The sequence below is a fragment of the Gadus chalcogrammus genome, chromosome 8 (genome assembly GCF_026213295.1).
Source record: "Gadus chalcogrammus isolate NIFS_2021 chromosome 8, NIFS_Gcha_1.0, whole genome shotgun sequence".
Classification (NCBI taxonomy): Eukaryota; Metazoa; Chordata; class Actinopteri; order Gadiformes; family Gadidae; genus Gadus; species Gadus chalcogrammus.
This window is the reverse complement of record NC_079419.1, coordinates 17,611,228-17,626,850: the sequence shown is the minus strand read 5'-3', so window position 1 is coordinate 17,626,850 and position 15,623 is coordinate 17,611,228. Positions and strand designations below refer to the sequence as shown.

At 48.0% G+C, this 15,623-nt stretch overlaps 1 protein-coding gene across 1 annotated transcript in view; it reads left to right on the top strand.

The window, feature by feature from the left end:
- The first annotated feature begins 1,245 nt into the window (after positions 1 to 1,245).
- Positions 1,246 to 15,623, top strand: part of LOC130387508 (protein unc-13 homolog A-like) — a 33,571-nt gene continuing 19,193 nt past the window's right edge. The window contains exons 1-12 of the mRNA XM_056596623.1: positions 1,246 to 1,267; positions 4,667 to 4,696; positions 5,268 to 5,367; positions 7,758 to 7,875; positions 7,986 to 8,109; positions 8,845 to 8,915; positions 9,196 to 9,253; positions 9,773 to 9,802; positions 11,309 to 11,522; positions 13,231 to 14,343; positions 14,450 to 14,552; positions 15,502 to 15,545. Of these exons, the coding sequence (XP_056452598.1) occupies positions 1,246 to 1,267; positions 4,667 to 4,696; positions 5,268 to 5,367; positions 7,758 to 7,875; positions 7,986 to 8,109; positions 8,845 to 8,915; positions 9,196 to 9,253; positions 9,773 to 9,802; positions 11,309 to 11,522; positions 13,231 to 14,343; positions 14,450 to 14,552; positions 15,502 to 15,545 (2,027 nt within the window). The remainder of the gene's footprint in view (positions 1,268 to 4,666; positions 4,697 to 5,267; positions 5,368 to 7,757; positions 7,876 to 7,985; positions 8,110 to 8,844; positions 8,916 to 9,195; positions 9,254 to 9,772; positions 9,803 to 11,308; positions 11,523 to 13,230; positions 14,344 to 14,449; positions 14,553 to 15,501; positions 15,546 to 15,623) is intronic.

Here is a 15,623-nt window from a genome sequence, read left to right as displayed (position 1 = left end):
ATATGTGTGTGTGTGTGTGTGTGTGTGTGTGTGTGTGTGTGTGTGTGTGTGTGTGTGTGTGTGTGTGTGTGTGTGTGTGTGTGTGTGTCTATGTGTGCGTGTGCGTGTGTGTGCATGTATGTTGAGTGAGGAGACAGCGTCACTGCCGGAGAAAATGGGGGGTGGGGGAAACACCAAGCAGACACAAGACACTTTTTTGACCTCATCGCTGAGGACATATGACATGATGACAGTGTGGACTATGGACATTACAGACACCCAGAGCTTCCTCTTGAACTCCTTTACTCCATGACAGAAGTGGCAGCCGAGAAGCAGGCTGACAACAAATATAATGTGACAGTGGAGCCCCAGAGACAGACAGAAAGTAAACAATGCTGGGGATCCTGATTAACAACCTTAGACCATCTGTTCCAAATTCTGGAGAGGAAAGAAACAGCAGCCCTATCAGATCACATGGCCTGCCTCTGTCTCTACTGCTATGGCTAGACCATTTCAGGCCACTTCTCTATTAGGAAGAGAAGAGACCCCCCCCCCGGTCATGCAGTGTCAGTCCGGTTATAACCCTGACTGACAGTGAGTTGTGAAACAACATCAAGGTCCACATGCATGTGTGTCTTTACAAGGCATCTATAGCCATGGCTCCCCCAGGGTCTGTGGTGGATGCTCTCCCTAGAGCCATGAGCGTGCCCTTTAAGGAGGGCTTGTAAGGTTCTAATTTCGTTAGATCTATTTTTATCCTGGGGATGATGCAAAATTATGATAAATTAATATTTTCCCCAAAAAACATATACCTCAAAAGATTGTAAATGCATAATAGCCGGTAATAATGTGTTATTAGATTGATTGACAATATAAGAACATAATTGCCTCATTCATCTCAACATGTTTCCACTCGGGGGATTATTCACTGTAGTGGTGCTCCACGCACGGGCTCCACGGGGCCCCGCCGCCTGCTTCTCGTCAGCACTCAACATTGACGTCACGCGGCGCGGGGAGCTGTCCTCGCGGATGTAGTTCTGAAACAAGATGGCTGTGCGCGCAAAAGGAGTGGAGGAGAGCGACTAAAGCAATGCATTTCAGGGAAAGAGATATTAAATGAGCTGATTGTTTTTTGTAATTATCGGGGCCAGAATTGTGTATTGGCTACCCGGACGAGAGGAAGAGGAAAGGGACCGAGAACCCAACAAATCACGGAGGACCGTGGGACTCAGTAGCGGACAGGGGACGTTCACGCCACTATCAGCGATGTCCCTGTTATGTGTGGGAGGTAAGTAGCCTGATATACTTACATATAGAAACATATTATCGTAACGTTGTTTGTGAATGAGCTGTTCATTGACCACGGGCAGTCCCACTCAGTCTGTCGGATCTCCGTGGTCAGAAAACGCCTAGCAGAGGGTAGTGCTGAATAGTCAATAAGTCGCACCGTTCATTTACATACTACCATAAATGACAGCGACATGAGTTGTGCTTCTAGCCTCAGAAGTGTCGAAGAAATACCTGACACCGACCGACACTGTTGCTGAGCAGGGCTCTTACTAGAATATCACTTTTTGGGGGGTGTCAAAAGATATGTGCTATGATAGAGAAATGGGAATGTTGTAGTTTCCCGTAAGCCATAACATGACTATTTGTATGGGGGTTTGCTGCGTCTTTATGGTTGTCTGGACGGCAGGCAGTGTTGGTGAATCCTTTTCGCGCCCTTACGATGTGTCATCTAGCTAGCTTGTTCATTCATGCGTGGGCGGTCGTCGGAGGAAGCCCTTTCCGCCGCCGCTGCACCACAACCACCGTCCTCACCGCTCTGCTGGAGTCGTGAGGGAATACTAGGGGCTGTCTGGGGGTGTGCTGTGCGCGTCACACACACCTCTTCTTCTATCCAGAAAATATGACATTTCCCAGAAGCGATGCGTCACGTCGCCCTTTCTCATTCAAAGAAAGCCCCCCCCCCTGATGATTGTTCCCGCTCAACCTGATGAATCAGCCACGGCTACGCCGGGGTGCCTTATCAATACATTACTCTCCGGGATCCACCCACAGACGTGGCTCATTGAGCTATAATCTTGATGTCATTAGTGCCGTAGTGTTTTTCATTCATAAACACTGGCTGTTGATCTCATTGAGATGGACTACGAGACTTGGCCAAGAGCCCCCCTTCCGCTGCTTTATTACACCATTCAAGGGCCTAACCGGCCTGACTGGGGCTATTTCTGGCCTCGACGGCACGTGTGCCCATTCAAAAGGCTCAGTGCTTTCAAGCAATCCGTTGTTTAAGAAAGAATTAGGTACATATGTCACACTTTTCAGTAAAAATGTTAACCAACACACATCATATACCAAGAACAAGTATGAGTGTATTATCTGTATAGGTAACCGACAGACACACATGCATTCTGTTCCACATCAACTTTGCTTGTAACCTTGAATGTCTGTCCACCTGTTTCTCACATATTGTCAGTATGTGAGATAGGAAAGTGTGCATGTGTCCGGGTTCCTGTCTACCCTATGCCCTTCTTGGGTACAGCTTTACTGATGTTGCAGTTCTCTGCACTTTGCACTTTGCCAACAGAGAGCCTTTAAACCTACACTTAATCTGCTAATGCTATTAAAGCCTGGCGATGTCTTTTAGAAGACATTTGTTGTCAAATTTGTTGAAATTGTCTTTACACCCAGACAGTAATCAACAAATCAAATGCTTTGACAAATAATGGTATCTATGGCTGGTGTAGGCCTGTAATAACCTGGCCATCGCATTTGGCCGAATAGAATGATTGGATGGCCCTCCTGTCCGTCTACCTTCCTACCCGTCTACCTGCACGCACTCATTGAGCATGACATGAGTCTTCCACAATGCTAGGCAAACCTATTGCTCAATCTAACAAGCTATCCATGTGTTTTGGGGAGTGGTTTGGCGGGAGGCCTGAAGGGAGGGGTGTTATTTATTTGGTTGGATACTTTCAGAATCTAGCTTACTCTGGCTGTCTCCTCCAAACTGCCTGCCCAAGCTTTAAGCGGGTTTACAGTGCTTGCTGATGTAACGCTATTGGTACAACCTGTTTTCTAATTCTAGTCTATTTGCTGTAGCCCATACTACTGTGTTCCATATCACTTCACAGGCGATGGGTTGTATATGCCACTGTATATCCCAATGTGATGCGTCAATAGAAACATGCTGTTGATATATAAGATGGGAGAGGGGCTGGTGTAGGATACTGTTAATCATTTTATCCCATCAGACTGATTGATATTTGCTTGGTTTGTGACTATTGCTTACTGTCGCTTCACAACCCATCGCAGTGTTTATTGGTCTTACTCAATGTACTAATATATTTTCTAGACATATTTCATGCCTAGCGGACTCCAACCTATTTCCCTTTTCTGAGGATTTTGATGTGTACATGGCTGTTCTGATGGCCTGTTAGACCTTTGCATTGTTATAGTTTGTAGATGGCTGGAATATGATGACTAGTTGTTAAGTAATAGCCTATTTGACTTCCCAAATTATTTATATAACTATTACTGTTCACAAATGTCGCAATGGTTTAACATAATTTTGTGATCTTGACCCCATTTCCTCGCCTGACTCATTATGGTGCCTGGGGTTGAAAATAATTGCCTACAAATGCAACAAAAGGTCAACCACATGAAATATGTTTTCAAGTTTATCTTAACCTAGCTTAGCACCACAATAGTTTAAGGTCGGCTTAGCTAAGGAGGTGGAGCGGGTTGACAAACCCGCTCCACGCAAACTAGCAACCAGAAGGTTGCTAGTTTGTTTCCGCAACTCCTCCTAGCTAATTTTCGAGGTGTCCCTGAGCAAGCAACCTCACCCTAACTGTTCCCGACAAGCTGGCAGTCTGCCTTGCATGGTTGACTCCCCTGTATATGTTTGTATGTGTGTATGTATGTGTGTGTAATACTTGCATGGTTGACTCCGCTGTATAGTGTATGAATGGTTGTAAGTTGCTTTGGATAAAAGCGACTGCTAAATGCCTTAACCGAAAACACACACCTCGGTTTCATGTGAGCCACTTCGTTTAATGTATGTGTGTGTTTGTGTGTGTGCTTGTGTGTGTGTGTGCATGTACTTGTATGTGTCTCCGTGTGTGCCCGTAACATTTATTTCAGTTTGCGTGGAGGTTTTGAAGTAACCATGTGGGAGAGAGGACTATTAAAAATGCATGTATGGGTTACGTCAAAGCGGAGAGAGGGAGTGGTGCAGAGATGCACAGCGCTCTGCCTTTAACCCAACCAACACACACGCATTAAACATCTCACTGATTCACTGGGAGGTGCTTGAAATAACACAGAAATACATACGGTTCATATTTAATGGAATGGTTAATTGGTTGACATGAGAATAACTCAGAGCATACACCAACTCCTACCTTAATGTAGCCTCATAATAAACTTCACATGCTTCATCCTTAGTATCTTCAAAGCCACCCCTATAAATGTCCTTGTACACCTGATGACCATAATGTCTGCACAAGCCATGCACCCGCTCATATCCTCATATAGCCTATACAGTTATAGATAATATATGCTGACATAATCCACTGCTCCCATGTATGGGACCCAACCATCTCTGCATGGTATCTTGTAGCATGGTGGCAGATGGTGCAACTGTGTGTGTGTGACTCTCTCCCTCTCTGTGTTTCCGCAGTAAAGAAAGCCAAGCTGGATGGACCCCAAGGTAAGTCCAGGGATCCTATAAATAAAGTAGGCAGAGGCAGGGGAGAATGACGGCTGGCAAGATGGCATTAATCTTTAAGATCACAGGCGGAGGAGAAATTATGCCATTAATGCTTGAAACGAGACTGTGGGAAGTAAGTAGAATTATAGTTCCAGATGTAAGCCTAAGCCTGAATGTGTCTATAATCCTATTAGAGATCTATGTTATACCACACTTATATATATATATATTATATTGGTACAGATAGATATGGTCATACTTTATTAATCCCAGTCGTTACATTTGGGTGTAGCAGCAAAAAGTACAGGACAGTAATACAAGGAAAAGTGGTACAATCCAAATATAACTACAATAACGATAAATTATGAAATAAAAATAAATATGTTGATACACCTTATAAGTGTAGTACAATATTGTAGATTAAAAAAATCATGTTCAAATGAATCAATGTGTAAATGTTATGTAGTATTTCTTATGGTCGGGACGAATTTGTTGATAAGATGATGAACCAATGCGGCATCATGCCCTCGTGCTCTGTGCTGATGTGTTATCATCTGTACCGTACCAACAGAGAAGTTCAACACCTACGTGACTCTGAAAGTACAGAATGTGAAGAGCACCACCATCGCTGTCAGGGGCAACCTGCCCAGCTGGGAGCAGGACTTCATGTTGTGAGTCCTTCGAGATCCCACACTACACTACAACTCTCTTTCTACCTCTCAGCTGTCTGTATTCCTTGAGGTCTGTCTTTAGTTTTTCTTCCTTCGGTTCTTTATTTTGTTTAGTTTGTTTTTCAGTTTTTCCTTCTTTCTTTCTTGTCTTCAAAGTTAGGTATAGGTAATTTTTTATAGAAGCATTTTACATATATATCTCTATTCTCTTTACATCCCGACAGCAAACTTGTTTGTGTTAATCAAATGCTCATACAAATTAATAAAAAAAATTGTGATAGTGTAATAATAAGCCTTTCCGATCATTTTATTTGACCCAAATGAATTGATTGGATAATGGCATGACCGGAGACTTCAACAATGCTATGCAGACCTATCGCTAAAGCTAGCAAGATATCAACTTTTTTTGGGGGAGTGGCTTTGGAGGGAGGGGCAGGGGTGGGAGATTTTGGGTTGGACATTTTCAAATCCTAGCTTATTCTAGTTTATACATATTGCCAACCGTTTTGTTCATTCACTACTTCTTCCTTTCTAACATCGTGCTACTTCAATCTATTTCATTATCTTCCTTGCTTGGCAGCCCTCCCTCCCTTCCTCTCTCTCCCCCTTCCCTCCCTCTCCCCCTTCTACTGTTCCTATGATCCCTGCTGAATGTCTCTGAGCCCTGGTGTGTGTTTTTCTAATCTCTCCCCCTCTCTATCGACCACGCTGTCTCTCTTCTTCCCCTCACATCTCCCTTCCCAGGTGCACTTCATCTCTCTACTTGTTCAAATCCATCATCTTCCTCCACCCCTGCCTTCCGCTGCTCCACCGTCCTACTCTGCTCCATCCATCCAACCTGAATACCCTGCCTCTTCCTCCCTCTCTGAACCGCTTGGCTCCGTCCCAAACTCTCTCTCTCTCCCTCCCTCTCTCTCTCCGGCCCCCTCTCTCTCCCTCCCTCTCTCTCTCCCTCCCTCTCTCTCTCCGGCCCCCCCTCTCTCTCTCTCTCTCTCTCTCTCTCTCTCTCTCTCTCTCTCTCTCTCTCTCTCTCTCTCTCTCTCTCTCTCTCTCTCTCTCTCTCTCTCCCTCTCTCTCCGGCCCCCTCTCTCTCCCTCCCTCTCTCTCTCCCTCCCTCTCTCTCTCCGGCCCCCCCTCTCTCTCTCTCTCTCTCTCTCTCTCTCTCTCTCTCCCTCTCTCTCCCTCTCTCTCCGGCCCCCTCTCTCTCTCTCTCTCTCTCTCTCTCTCTCTCTCTCTCTCTCTCTCTCTCTCTCTCTCTCTCTCTCCCCCTCTCTCTCCGGCCCCCTCTCTCTCCCTCCATCACTTCCTGTGAGCTCGGCTCCTTCTTCATCTCCCTCTGATTCACACCCTACTCTCATCCTCCCCCTCTGACTTCCCACGCCTTTTGCACTCATCTTTTTTCTTCATATTGCCCTGCTATGACCAGCAGGCATTTTCACTTGGGAAATTACATTTAGGTTTGAGTCGGCTGGTAAACTGTAAGTTAAGGAAACTCAAAACCTCAAAGCTACGGTCACGGCAGCGGAGCAGCTGATGTCTTGGGACGGTGTTTGGCTTTCCTTCAGTTAGATCCAGGGTGGGGTTTTACAGCATCATAGTGCTGTGGGGGAGTGGGGAGGGGGGATCTTATACAGAGAGTGGGGAGCAGGAGGTGGTGGGGACGACAGGCAGTCGACTGCAGTGTCTTGTGTGTGGCTGTGTGATGTTAGGAGGCGTTCGCAGGCGGCCAGCATTGTACTTGCTATGCACCACAGAAGCCCTGTTATGTAACGCTCAGCTGCAAAGATAGTCAAATCCTCCACTCAGGCACTCACATACACATGCGTGTGCGAGCACACTCACACATATGAAGAGACAAACACACCGAGAAATGGTTTAAATCAAATGACGTTCCTGCTAAAAGGAGTCCTCCCTAAAACTGAGAAAATCCACCACGCTTTTTCTTAATTAATGTTTCCACTTTCCCCTGCAGGCATTTGACACAATCACTCCTCCCCCCCGCTCTCTCCTCTGTACTCTCTCTTCCGCTATGTCTTTCTTCCTCTCCCACTGTATCTCTCAATCTCTCCCTCTCTGACTCCCTGCTGTCTTGAATGCTGTGTGTCCCTCTTGCAGAAACATGCTTCCTATTTATCATAGTGTTGCACACAAGCATTAAACTGCTGCAGTTTGTTTGTGTTTGTGTGGGTGTGTGCACTTGCATATCTCTGAGCTTTTAATTAATCCATATCGTTCCTTACTAATTTTGATCATGCCTAATGAGCTTCCTATTTTAAAATGATCAACTTGTCAACTTCCTCCCCCGCCCCCCCCCCTCTCTCTCCCTCTCTGTCTCTCTCTCCCCCCTCCCCCCCCCACCCCTCTCTCTCTCTCTCTCTCTGTTTGTCCAGCGAGATCAACCGCCTAGACCTGGGTCTGACGGTGGAGGTATGGAACAAAGGCTTGATCTGGGACACCATGGTGGGCACCGTGTGGGTGCCCCTCCACAACATCAGTCAGTCCAACGAGGTCAAGACCCCACGCGACACACACGAGCACAAACACGCTTCACATGAGAGTTTGTAACCTCACCGTTACCCTCTGACTGAGATGGGTTTGTTGGGGGACCTGTCCCACAGGAGGGCCCTGGGGAGTGGCTGAGTCTGGACTCCCAGGTCATCATGGCTGATAACGAGATCTGCGGCACCAAGGACCCCACCCTCCACCTGGTTCTGCTGGACACGCGCTTCGAGATGCCTTTGGGTGAGAGGATGCCCGTGGATGTGGATGAGGAGTAGGAGCTGTCTCCACTCCAAGGGAGATAAGACTGGAGAAAGGCCAAACACATTAGATGTGTGCTTAACACACCTCAAGGAACCTCTGGGGGAAATCGATTGCTCTGACCTATATCCAAGTAATGAGCGTGTGTGTGTCTGTGTTTGTGTGTGTGTGTGTGTGTGTGTGTGTGTGTGTGTGTGTGTGTGTGTGTGTGTGTGTGTGTGTGTGTGTGTGTGTGTGAGGGTTTGTAACTGTATGATTGTGTTTTGCCTTCCGGTTTTATAGCTCAAAGAGTGCTCCTCTTAGTATTGATTAGGTGTAATTTTCCTCCCATAGTCAATACCGTACACCTACCTTCTAAATCACTTTGCCAAGCCTATTAATAGGGCTGCCGGCTCTGTGGCTCATAGAGCAAGGGCCCATTTACAATGTCCCTCACTACGGAAGGCAGGTGAAAAAGGTGTGAGAAATGTTGGGTCCCTCCCCACAGCCTGTCTCCTAACCAACCCGCTCTGAGGCCAACATGGTCCTGTGAAATATTCCACGATGTGCAACCTAAATTGCGGGCGCAAAAACCACTGGGTTTGATCACAGCTTCAGAGAGATAAATCAATAAGGGACAAAGTAATTTGAAAGTCCCTGAAACCCGGGAGAGAAACTAGCGGAGCTGCAAAAGTGTTGAGCTAGCGGACTGAGGGTGTGGTGTGCTCTTCTCTCCAGACATCCCAGAGGACGAGGCGCGCTACTGGGCCAAGAAACTGGAACAAATAAACGCAATGAGGGACCAGGATGTAAGCTGTCCTTGCACATTATTTAATGGCTTTGCTTTTTTTTCCCAGAGTCTTATTTTTAGAATAGAGGTTATGTAATTTATGTGAGAAGCGTTCATTAAAAAAATGCACTGTTCCATTGTGTGCTCCATTATCTGAGAGTTTAACACAACAGAGGCCGTAAAACTCTACACATCCACAAAGTAAAAAAGTTAAAAAGTTACAGATCCAAAACGGTACAAACTACTCTCTCTCTCTATGAACCGCAGTGATTACTAAACACACTGTTTCCTTCCTACAGCAGATCTCCTTCCAGGAAGATCAGGAGCGCCCACTTCCTGTCCCCGGGACGCAGTGCTGTGAGTACTGAAAACACTTACGGCCGTGCTAGCAAACCAAAACATCCTCTGTTTGCCCTCAATCAGAGTACCACTGTACAGCTGCTGAGTGGGAACGGGATTGAATGTCCTTAACGTGTGCAAAATGGCATGTTGCCGCACATGGATGTAATGTGCCATGGGGTGTTGATAGGCGAGGTTGCTGTATAGTTGCCCTGGGAGGAATCAATAGCTGTATCCAACGTCAGGAAAAGGCTGCTGGAAGATATTAGAGGCGTGAGTCCAAGTAATGGTCCAGTCTGCTGGCTTTGCTGAACAAGCTCTTGTGGGCAGGGAGAGTGTGTGTGTGTGTGGGGGGGGGGCTTTGTTTAAATAGAACGCCGTCTGGGCTCTCTCTCTCTCTCTCTCGCCCTCCATTCACAATCTCCATCTCTCCATCTGAGATGCTGAAGTGTTGTCACATGGTGGTTTGTCTACACGGTTAACCGATCAAAACATCACTGCACAGCAATAACCCCGCATTCCTTGCTTCCACCGCAGGCAACTGGAGCTTATGGGGAGAGCAGCAACGTAAGTATGCTCAATGTTCATCTATACACACAGCCTGCTGTATATACATACGTAGATACACGCAACCAAACATGCTAACAGACATACATTCACACATACACGTTTGATATTTTCCTTAATTCTCTCATTATCGTCTCTGTATCTATCGTTCTCTCTCTCTATCTCTGATTCGCTCTCTTCTCACAATGCGCCTTACATAAGTGCGAATGAGACTCGCCCACATCACTGCAGTGTTTTTAATTCCGGGATCATAGCTTTAGATGATAGAAAGAAAGGTTTAAATTAAATCCTGCTTTTGGACCAGAACCGACAGATCACGTTGAACACAGAGGAAGGCTGCGGTGGTTTTTGTCAAAGTCTCAGAAGAAAATGTGACTAAGGAATCAATGATTAATACACAGTAAGAAACAGTGAGAAACACATTTTAAATATAGTGACTTAAACTTGATATGTTTATTGATTGATCCTTTGTAAACATAGTGATTACTACATGGTTATTATAGTGATTAATATATAGTAAATATAGTGGTTATACATTATCAATTCAGAGATTTAAACATGGTAAATATAGTGGTTAATGCATGGCAAATATAGAGATATAAAAATGATAGCGATTAATGCATGGAGAATCTAGTGATATCTGAAGAAGCGCCACATGGACGCCTCCAAAGACCCTGAGCTCTGATCCATCCCCACCATGGACATTAACGTGGCTCATGGGAGTGGGCATGGAGGGCATAGAGCAGACAGGACAAGGTATTCACAAAGGTGAAGACAATACGCCAGCGCTTCTGTGTCTCACATTTCTATAGTCTGTGCTCTGAGTGACCCCAGTATGCGGACAGGAGAGTTGAACGTGGTCCAATTTACAGCTCATTAGTATGACCTGGGTGAGGTATAGGTGGCTCCACGCAAATTCATGTTTCTAATCACCTTGATCGCCTGTTGCAGTCTCCCGGGAAGGTTGTTTAATGAGTTCTTTGCCCCGCTGGAACATTTTCTTGTTGCTTTGCCGAGCTTCTGAAAATCTCACTTTCAATGAATGGATCCAGTTCATGGCCTCACACCAGAGTGCACTACACACTTTAAACGCAAAGTATTCTACGACCCGCTCCACGGTACAGTCCATGACCCAGCAGTGGCTAGGACAACAGACCCATTTAGAGCGGTGCAGAGATACCTTCAACATGTTCAAGCAGAAGATAGATGTCACTGAGTGCTGCAGACAGGCTGGTTTTGTTCCGTTTTAGAAGAGATGCTCTATTTATCTTACTGAGGCCTCGATAAATCAGACACCGGGAAACCATAATCAGCTTTCAGCTGGAGTTTTCTTACTGAACTTAGCACTTGCACTATAGCACTCACTTTGGTATATTTATGTGTCTTTGTGTGTTACGTGTGTGTATTTGTGTGTGGCTGTTTGATCATTTATTCGTGTGTGTGTATGTTTGTGTGTGTGTAAATGTGCGTGTATGTGTGTAAATGTGTTTGTGTGTGTCTATGCAGCGGAGGACGCAGACAGTGCGGTGGATGACAGGGACAGCGATTACCGTAGTGAGACCAGCAACAGCATCCCTCCTCCTTACTACACAACGTCCCAGCCCAACGCCTCGGTCCACCAGTACCCCATCAGCCAGCAGCACCGCAGCTCCAGGACAGCCTCCCAGCCTCGCACAGCCACCGGCCCCGACGCAGAGTACAACCACCAGAGGACTGTCAGGTGTGTGTGCCTGTGTGTGTGTCTGTGTGCGTGCGTGCGTGTGTGTGTGTGTGTGTGTGTGTGTCTGTGTGTGTGTGTGTGTGTGTGTGTGTGTGTGTGTGTGTGTGTGTGTGTGTGTGTGTGTGTGTGTGTGTGCGTGCGTGCGTGTGTGTGTGTGTCTGTGTCTGTGTGTCTGTGTGTGTGTCTATGTGTGTGTGTGTGTGTGTGTCTGTGTGCGTGTCTATGTGTGTGTGTGTGTGTGTCTGTGTGTGTGTCTCTGTGTATGTGTGTGTGTGTGTGTGTGTGTGTGTGTGTGTGTGTGTGCGTGCGTGCGTGCGTGCGTGCGTGCGTGCGTGCGTGCGTGCGTGCGTGCGTGCGTGCGTGCGTGCGTGCGTGCGTGCGTGCGTGCGTGCGTGCGTGCGTGCGTGTGTGTGTGTGTGGAGTGGTGAGGACATTAGCATGTTACTGATATGAAACGTGAGAGCTACTACTAATATCAGCTAAACTATGTAAATTGGGCAAATCAAATGATGGTTATGATTTGTTTTGTTCAAGTTTGGTTCAAATTTGATACAAAACTTAACAATGTGTAAGTCAGTTATAAGTTACAAACATATCAAAGGAAAGATAATGATTCCACCAACCCTCTGGGTCTATAAATATTACTTATACTATTTTAGATTTTAGAAACCAAAAGAAACCTGGACTAGCAGGTGCAAGCTGGCAGAATGGAAACATCATCCTTCGCACTAATTTTTTTGCAACAACAAGCCTCTCTGCCTGCTCTCTTTAAACCTCTGTTCCCAATCCCAATATTAGCCTCATTCATCAAGCAGTGTAATCTCCCAACTCCTGTTTGCTGCCGTTGTGTCTGTCTGTCGCTTTTCCATTTGTCTGCATTCTTGACACCCCTCCCCATTTTGTACTGCTCTGTTTTCTACTGTCTGTCTGCTACTATTGCATTACCTTGTATTGATTAACTATCCGCGTAAGGTGGAAATATAAAACGAGAGATGAAAGTGGTTTTGGTGTGACGAGGACAGAGTGTGGCAAACAATACAATTGGTATACAGTTGGTAATTAAGTGGTTGATTCTGTGGTTTGGGCATACAAATATGCCCTTTGGTTTAATTAAACTGATAAATGTTAATTCAATAATGACACCCCAAAACGGTTTCAAACTCCATTAACCCTTCGGTCAGACAATCGACTGAGTGTTACTCTGTCGTCTCAGGTCTCTTTTTCCCATTATGTTCTTCTCAGATTTCCACTCCTTCTGTAATGCTCCCTTTGTATCCTCAGTCCTCTCTTATTTTCTGTTCTCTTCCCTCCCTCCTGCCCTCTCCTCCTTTCTACTCTCCTTTTCTATCCTTTCTTCCTGCTCCTCCTGCTCCTCTCCTCCTCATCTCTGCTACCTTTCCTCTCCTCCATTACCCTCATCCTCCTCCTCTTCTCTCTTCCTTATCTTTCTCCCCTCTCCTCCTCCTCTCGTCCTTCTCACCTCTCTTCTCTCCTCTCCTCTCCTCTCCTCTCCTCTCCTCCCTCTCCTCCTCTCCTCTCCTCCTTCTCACCTCTCTTCTCTCCTCTCCTCTCCTCCTCCCCTCTCCCCTCTCCTCTCCTCCCCTCTCCTCTCCTCTCCTCCTCCCCTCTCCCCTCTCCTCTCCTCTCCTCCCCCCTCCTCTCCTCCCCTCTCCTCTCCTCTCCTCTCCTCCTCTACTCCTCCCTCCAGCCCCGCTGGCAGCTATGCATCGTCTGCAGAGCTGAGCCACTGCAGCAGCCAGTTGAGCGAGGAGGACTACGGGGGGGAGTACGGCGAGAGGGACCCCTACGACGAGAACGACTCCTACCACTCCTGCCACTCCTCCGTCAGCTACAGCAAGGGCTCTCCGGACTGGGACCCCGACGAGACCCAGGGCGTGTACAGCGACGAGGGGGGCTACAGCAAGGACGGGGGGGAGGAGGGGGCACTGTACGAGGAGGATGACGGGGGTCTGTACGAGGGCGAGGAGGAGGGCCTCTACGAGGACGAGGAGGTGCTGTACGACGACGAGGACCTCTACAACCTGGACGGCACGCTCAGCGAGGACATGGAGCCGCCCTTCACGCCCACCCCCACGTCCACCGCTCCCCAGACACTGGACGCGCCGAGCTCCAGGCCCCCCCTGGAGAAGCAGCCCACCCTCCACCAACAGCAGCCCGCCGCCCTGCCGCCCAACCAGGCCCCCAGCCAGGCCCACGCTCAGGGCCCGGCAGCGGGTCAGCCCCACGCACCCGGGCAGGCCGGCCCCGCCCAGGCCGGCCCCACCCAGCTCCCTAAACCTGCCCAGCCCCAGCCGCAGCCACAGGCGGCTCCGTCCGCCACGTCCTTCTTCTCCATGGCCAATCCCCTGACGGCCGCGGTCAGCGGCCTCGCCTCCACCTTCCTGTCCTCCGTCCCCAGCACCCACCCTGCCCAGGCTCACCCCCCTGCGGCGGGTCCACCCCCGCAGCCTGCCGCCGCCACCGTCGTGCCTCCCTCACACCCGGCCGCCAAGGGTCCCCCGGGCTCCCAGCCCCACCCCACCTCCAACACCACCACCACCCCCAACGCCATGGGCCCTACTGCCACCATGCCCCCTCAGGCCCAGCCGGGTGGAGCCACCCCCAACAGGCAGTCGGCCGCCTACGAAGACCTGGCCCCCCTCCCGGAAGAAGAGTTCAGGCTAGATGAGGAGGAGCTGGCGGAGCTGGAGGCCAGGACCCCCCCCACCCAGCTGGAGGTGGAACTGGAGGAGATGGAGCAGCGTCTGGAGGACAGCCCACCCCCCTCGCCGCTAGAGGAGGACGAGATGATCCCAGAAAGGTAGGAGGAGAAGGCCGCTGGGGACGTCCAGCTCTGCTAGCATGGACGGCCATCCAGAGCCGTGGCAGTGTGTGACGATGAACCCCCTGTGTGTTTCCCCTTGTAGCCCCATACTGCCAGAGGAGCCCAAAGAGCCAGTAGACCCAGCTGTCAGAGCCAAGGAGAACTGGCTAAGGATCTATAACAAGGTTCTGGCCCAGATTCGGGAGGTAAGAATCCACTAAGTTCTGCAGAACCAGAACTTTGAGTCTATCAGCAGCAGGCCTCCTCCACCATGAATAACTATTCATCCAAAGCAGAGCCTGGGCCCAGGACAAGCCCGCAGCAGCACCAGAAACACAGGGGGCTCTTGTAAGACTCTCAAAGTGTTTCAGAAAGCCATTGAAATATGTATGCGTGGTGCATTATTTACTGGGTTGGTAGAGTTCATAGTCCTACTTTGATAGTCTATTTCGCCAGACGCCGCAGAGTTAATGTGTTTCATATTTCATAATTGATGTTTCAAAAGACAAAAAAAAACATTGCCGTCTGGAAACTATTTGGAAGTAGTTTAGTTTGTACTCCATGACATGACTGTTTTTCCCAATGGACTGGATGTTTCATTTGCACTATTTTTTGATTTGCTTGGTAATTTTCCTTTGCATATTTTTTCAAACATTATTCTGTTAGTCCTGGTGAAAACGATTATAGACCTGCGTCACTATTTACGTTGGTATTTGTTGCATTTTCTGCATTTTGCTTTCCTTTGTTCGTCTCCTTTTGTTTATTTGTTTGTTTATTTGTTCCCAACCATTTTTTACTTTCCAGTTTTATGTTGTTGCCATAGCGGCACTCGCATGCACATTGGTCGACCACAGGTGGAGGGTGTGTACAGGTAGGAATGATTCAAAGTGACCGCTCAGGTCGTGACACACAAACCCCCACTGCCCTGCTAGGAATGACTTCAATGAAAGGCACACAATGAAAACATTCATGAAAGCATTTGATGTTTTTTCCTTATATTTGGAAAACATATGGATCCAAACCCAACCATTTACTTCACATATATTCTACTTATTTGCAAACAGGTAGGCAAAGGCCAAGAGAGTGGCAGTGAACGGAGAGATTTTGTTAAACGCTGTTGATCCTGTGTCTCACTGTGTTGTTCTCCTCCCTCAGGCTCGAGGCGAGCCGACCGCCTCCCTGTGGTTTGGTAAAGGAGGGTGAGTCTGAAGTAGTGATCCAACGATATATTGGCCGGCCGATATAATCGGCCGATATTTGCGCTTTTTACGCGTATC